At 35.3% G+C, this 6655-nt stretch overlaps 1 protein-coding gene across 1 annotated transcript; it reads left to right on the forward strand.

Annotated features, from left to right (window-relative positions):
- The first annotated feature begins 5330 nt into the window (after positions 1 to 5330).
- Positions 5331 to 6140, forward strand: LOC132718660 (uncharacterized protein K02A2.6-like). Its single transcript, XM_060705990.1, has one exon. It carries the CDS (start codon positions 5331 to 5333, stop codon positions 6138 to 6140), a length of 810 nt encoding a protein of 269 aa, XP_060561973.1.
- Positions 6141 to 6655: the final 515 nt, after the last annotated feature.

Raw genomic sequence — 6655 nt, forward strand, 5'->3', positions numbered from 1 at the left:
GAAATAATTGTAATATTAAAATGTAAAAGGGAAACAAAAGAATAGGCTTTAATTATGACACTCAGCATTTAAGTATTACTAAGTACATTATTTTACATTGTTTTATATTTAAATTTAAATCTTTGTTGACACATAATATAAATTTATTATTGTATTGATATCATTATAATACATTTAATGCTTTCTCAACCAAGTATTTAGACATTTTAAATTTTATCAAAACAAATTGTCAATTAGTGTTACCGACTTTAAACATCAGTTAAAATCTTTTAAGAATAATTTTAAATTAGGGTTTTAAAACGTTTTCCTTGACACACACAAAATGAATAGCAAGCAATAAGCTTGGAGTTGAATTTCGTTAGTGTGCCATATCTCTTAAGGAATGAATAAAACAAATTGCCGTAAATTGTGTTCGTGCTCTTGTGTGGGGGCAAACTGGTTATGTTATCGTGCTAAGTGTTTGTGTTATGCAACAAAAACACATCCCAGTTATTTGCTATTGTGTGCATATGTGCTACTTTTTAAAATTTTGTTATTACGAATGAACTGTTAGACATTTTCCTAAAACATTTTTATTGACGAACACAAAACAAGAGCAGAAAAATAGAATTAAGAATAAAAAAAACAAAAAAAACAACAACAATGCGTAATGTTGTTGAAAATTATAATAAAACTTGTGATTCGTACAGAAATGCAATTATTGAAAACGGGAAAGACCCATTATCTGATATCAAATAAATTTTCAAATATGTTACGTTACGAAAGTAAATGATAAAATTCAAATGCATCAGTTGCTTCTTGCGCATCTGCTGAAGGATTGAACATCCGAAAAGCAAGGGATCTTATAATACCAAGACATATTTCAGATCTTGATGCACAGAATAAGTGCATAAGCGCTTCTCTTGCGTCAAGTTCGGTTATTTTGTGTTTTGGCATTTGTTTTGCTGGTTTGGAAAATGTTACAAGCATGAGTATGATGCCATTTGGCATTTAAATTATTATCCATGTTATAACCAGGTCATACAGCTGTCGGCTTTTATCATAATTGCACGTTTGAAAGAAGACTTTCATTAAATCAGATACAAGATGGCATATTGTAATTGATTATGGGGTATTACCCTAACTGTCAAATATGAAGCTTTATGATTTTTTTTAATCTTGCAATCTAGGGTAACTTTTACGCTTTTTGAATAAATTGTAAATTTAAAAACTAATTAGTTGCTGCAAATGTCGTCCAGATTCCATAGAAGAATCACAATCATAAGAAATGTGTTAATAATTCTTTAGGTTATATGTTGGCGTAAATTTATAAAATTGCATTTTTTCAGTGAAAGTTGAACTAATTTGCAAAAAAGTGTAAAAGAAAAGAAAAAAATGAAAACAGAAAAACAATTGCAAGAAAATAAAGATATTTACCCGCGACGAATCAAATAATGATTGTATAACTTTGCTACTTAGAATAATTGTAAATTTGAAAGATACATTAGATTACATTTTTTTAGAATAAAATAATATATTTTCTTTTCCATAATCATAAAAACAGGTTGTGTTGGTTCGCCGTATTACGAAAGATATTACCAACATATAACTTCTATTTAATAACGAGATACTGAAATGCTGAATAAAACGTACAAATGTTGCGACAATATCGTTAATGTACCATTTAAGGACGTTTACGGGAGTTTTCATATAGACAAATAGGCAAAATTAAAACTGTTCAATATAATTTCTTTAAATTGGCTTGTTGTTAGAAAATAATAACAGAAACATTTTAAGCGGAAGAAACTTTGGGGTCACTGTTAATGAAAAACGTCCTTAAACCTTATATTCTACGCAATTCAGAAAAGATAAATACTGGTTGTAGTATCATCGTACATGATGAACTTGAGCTGACCTATGTATAATGCTTGTTTGCGCATGCTCCGTATTTTCTAGTAAAATATCTAAGATCACATGTTAAGGGTTTACAGAAAAAATTTATATCTTGTGCTGAACACTCGTCGTGTTTTACTTTACTTCATTGTATCAACGCACTTGGTTTAATTTCTATTAATTATTGTTCATGAATAAACGAACATTACAACATGGTGTCAGAGTAAAAACGTTTAATAAATAACCTGGACATACGATAAAACAAAAATTGGACTATTTATCTAAACAAATAAATAAAGTTACACAATTAAATTAATATTTGAAAACAAAATGGAATTATCTGGATTGTCAGTGCCCCAAATGGACTGGGAATCTTCGAATTTACCTGAAGCTTATAATAAATTCGAACGTCACGCAAAACTAATGTTTACAGGACCTTTGAAGAAAAAGTCTGAAGAAGAACATGTTTCTTACTTTTTGTTATGGATTGGAGATAAAGGGCGGGATATCCACTGCACGTGGAAAGATATTTCTGAAGACGATGCCAAAAAGATCGACACGTACTACAGAAAATTCAGAACTTATGTGCAACCTAAGCTCAATCCAATATTTGCTAGATATAAATTCTACAATCAAACACAGGGAGAAGAAACCATCGATTCATTCTTGACAAAATTACAAATCTGTGCACGAGACTGCAGTTTTGCAAACACAGACGAAATGATACGGGACCGTATTGTATTTGGCACCAATTCTTCTAAGGTTCGAGAAAAGCTAATCAACGAAGGTGCAGAATTGACCTTAGATAAAGCTGTAGAAATCGCTCAAAATATGGAATATTCCAAACAGCAATTGAGTTCAATGGCATCTGCGGCGGACAAGGACGTTCACCACGTGGCGAGACCTAGAAAACGTTTAATCAGAAGGCGGGAAAAGCCACAAGACAGGGACGAGAAAATGACCTGTTCTAGATGCGGGACAACACATCAAGAGGGCAAAACGTGTCCAGCAAAGGGGAAAACGTGCAGAAAATGTGGCAAACTGAATCATTTCCAGAAAATGTGTAAATCACGTAATACTGTGAACAATATAAATTGTGAGTCGGACTTATCAAGTGACGATCAGGATTTTTATGTATGCACGGTAAATGATTTCATTACTTCTCGACCTGATTGCGCAATGGTTAAACTCCAAATTGGCCAAAAATCCGCACCTGTAAATTTCAAAATAGATACAGGTTCTCAATTTTACTTAATACCTCAGGAAATGCTCAAAAAACTAGATTTCAAAGTCCCCTTGCTACCCTCTGATGATAGGTTATCTTCCTACACAAAAGACCCTGTCTCAGTTTATGGAAAGGTTAACTTACCCTGTAAGTTCAAGGATAAGGAAATCATTGCATATTTTCATGTGGTAGTCAGTAAAATTCCAGCATTATTTGGCTTACAAACTTCAAAAGATCTGAAATTGATAAAACTGACCTATGCTATAGAAAAACAACCGGTCACGTTAGATAAACAAAAAATCTTGACTGATTACAATGACGTATTTAAAGGCATTGGTACATGCAGTTTACATTTAAAAACCAAAAGCTATACCTGTAATTTGTCCACCCAGGCGTGTACCTGTAGCTTTACAGGACCGTTTAAAAAATGAGTTGAAGTCTATGGAGGATAAAGGAATTATCCAAAAGGTTACTAGACCGACTGACTGGGTCAATTCATTAGTCTGTGTGGAAAAACCCAGCACTGGAAAGCTGAGGGTGTGCTTAGATCCTAAAGCACTAAATGACAATATCATGAGACCGCACTACCCTATGAGGACTATAGAAGACGTGACAAATCAATTGACAGGTGCTAAGTACTTCAGTGTATTAGACGCAACAAAAGGTTATTGGTCGATAAAATTGACGGACGAATCCTCATATTTGACGACATTTAATAGTCCCTTCGGTAGATACCGGTATTTGCGGCTTCCTATGGGTATAAAAAGTTCCCAAGACATGTTTTGTCAAAAAATCGACGAATTTTTCGAGGACGTGACGGGCGTGACGTCAATAGTAGACGATCTTCTTGTGTACGGACGGACTATCGAAGAGCACGATGCAAACCTGACACGTGTTTTGGACCGAGCACGTGAAAAGGGTATTAGGTTTAACCCAGACAAATGTGTTATCGGCTCTCAGGAAGTTAAATACTTTGGTCACGTACTGACAGCTGACGGTCTTAAGCCCGATCCCGAAAAAATCAGGGCAATTGTAGAAATGAAAGCCCCAGAAAATAAGTCAGAGTTAGAAACTATTCTTGGCATGATCACGTATCTGTCAAAATTTGATTCAAAATTGGCAGAAATGGTAAGCCCTATGCGTGACTTGTTGAAAAAAGACATTGAGTTTATATGGGACAGTGCGCAAATTGACGCCTTTGAAAAGGTTAAAGTCGCAATGACTAAGGCACCAGTCTTGGCATACTATGACCCGAAAAAGCCTGTCACATTGCAAGTCGACTCGAGTGCACGTGGTTTAGGTTGCACGTGCTTACAGGACGGCAAGCCCATTGCATTTGCATCAAAGACATTGACCCCTACAGAGAGAGGTTATGCTCAAATAGAAAAAGAGACATTAGCTATACTTCATGGTCTTCGACGTTTCAAGCAATACTGTTACGCAAGACATACTAAAGTTGAATCTGATTGCAAACCTGTAGTTTCAGTTATGAAAAAAGAAATATGTCGGGCGACCCCCAGACTACAACGTCTCTTATTACAGATTCAACAGTTCGACATAGAAGTCGTACATGTTAGCGGGAAAAGCATTCCCGTAGCGGATACATTATCCCGTCATTTTGTCAAGGACACGTATCCAGAATTGTCTGACGGACTTGACGTGCACGTGCACACGGTTATTAATAGTTTACCGGTTAGCGACGGAAAATTACAAGACCTCAGACTTTCCACACAGCAAGACATTCAGTTTCAGACACTGAAACAAACAATTATTGACGGCTGGCCTGAATCTAGGCATGAGTGCCCGAATTCCATATTAGAATTTTGGAATCATCGGGATGAACTCTCGACTGTAAATGACATAATTTTCCGCGGTCAAACATTGGTCATTCCAAGTTCATTGCGAACTGAAATGATTAACGCTGTTCATGTAGGTCATATGGGAGTGACTAAAACGCTGAACAGGGCCAAGGATATTATGTTCTGGCCAGGCATGGTCAAACAGGTCACAGACCACGTGTTAGCATGCCCTTTATGTCTAACACACAGAGCATCAAATGTGAAGGAACCATTGAATCCCCACATTGTGCCCCAAAGACCCTGGCAACATATTGCCGCTGACTTATTTACGCTTGACGGACGTGATTACCTTTTGACTGCGGACGTCTACAGTAATTACTTTGAAGTCGATGCATTGCCAGAAACAAAAAGTAAAACTTATTAGAAAATTAACAATGCATATGGCTCGCTATGGTCAAGTAGAAACATTGAAAAGCGATAATGGGCCACAGTTTAGCTCAGAAGAATTTCATAAATTTGCTTCTGACTGGAATTTTAAGCATGTAACATCTTCACCTGGATATAGCCAATCCAATGGTTTCATAGAAAAAATGGTCTCAATAGCCAAAAAATCAATGAAAAAATGCCACGAGACCAAAACAGACCCATATTTAGCATTTCTGGAATATCGTAACACACCTTTAAACTGCGGATATTCTCCCGCACAACTGTTAATGGGCAGACGGTTAAAATCCATTTTGCCTACAACTAATGAGCAATTGAAACCATCTTTCATTAACCACAAATCTGTAAGAAAATCTCTGCAAGAAAACAAGGTTACGCAAAAGAACTATTATGATAAAAGTTCAAGGTCACTTCCCCCGCTAAACAAAGATGACTCTTGCAGGGTGCAATTTGGGAAAACTTGGAAACCAGCCATAGTTCTAAAAAAAGAAGGGGAGAGATCATACAAAGTGCAAACTGAAGATGGCGCTATTTACCGCCGTAATCGCCGCTTCATAAACAAAACGCGGGAAAAGTTCCCTATCAATACAGAGTCCTTCCCTAATATCCTCAACCAAGGTCAAGACCCTCATGATATAATCTCAAACACAGCACCTTTAAATGATACAGGTATTTCCCAGAATAATCAAAACCCTATTAGCCATGAAACAAGGTCAGGCACAGGTTATCAGACGCGCAGTGGTCGAGTAGTAAAACCTAATAAACGTTACAATACCGATGAATGGAGCACTGTTAATTAATCATCCGGAATTGATTGACATTATAGTATAAAAAAGAGAGAGAGAGAGAGATAGAACAGAAATAAAATGATAGTAATAATAATAATAGAAAAAATACAAACAAAAAAACTTTGTGACTTTAAGACTATTTAAATTGTTCTCTTCAGTATGTATATGCATTTTTAATCATCATAATTGTTTATTATCATATACAATTTTATTAACATGTGTTGCTTATTTTTTTTAAAAAAACAGGGAGATGTAGTATCATCGTACATGATGAACTTGAGCTGACCTATGTATAATGCTTGTTTGCGCATGCTCCGTATTTTCTAGTAAAATATCTAAGATCACATGTTAAGGGTTGACAGAATAAATTTATATCTTGTGCTGAACACTCGTCGTGTTTTATATTACTTCATTGTATCAACGCACTTGATTTAATTTCTATTAATAAGTGTTCATTAATAAACGAACATTACAACACTGGTATATAACATACATCTCTTTCCTTGAGTATTTCCTAACAGTTATAT

The sequence above is a fragment of the Ruditapes philippinarum genome, unplaced genomic scaffold (assembly GCF_026571515.1).
Source record: "Ruditapes philippinarum isolate M1 unplaced genomic scaffold, ASM2657151v2 ctg3581_1_1_1_1, whole genome shotgun sequence".
Classification (NCBI taxonomy): domain Eukaryota; kingdom Metazoa; phylum Mollusca; class Bivalvia; order Venerida; family Veneridae; genus Ruditapes; species Ruditapes philippinarum.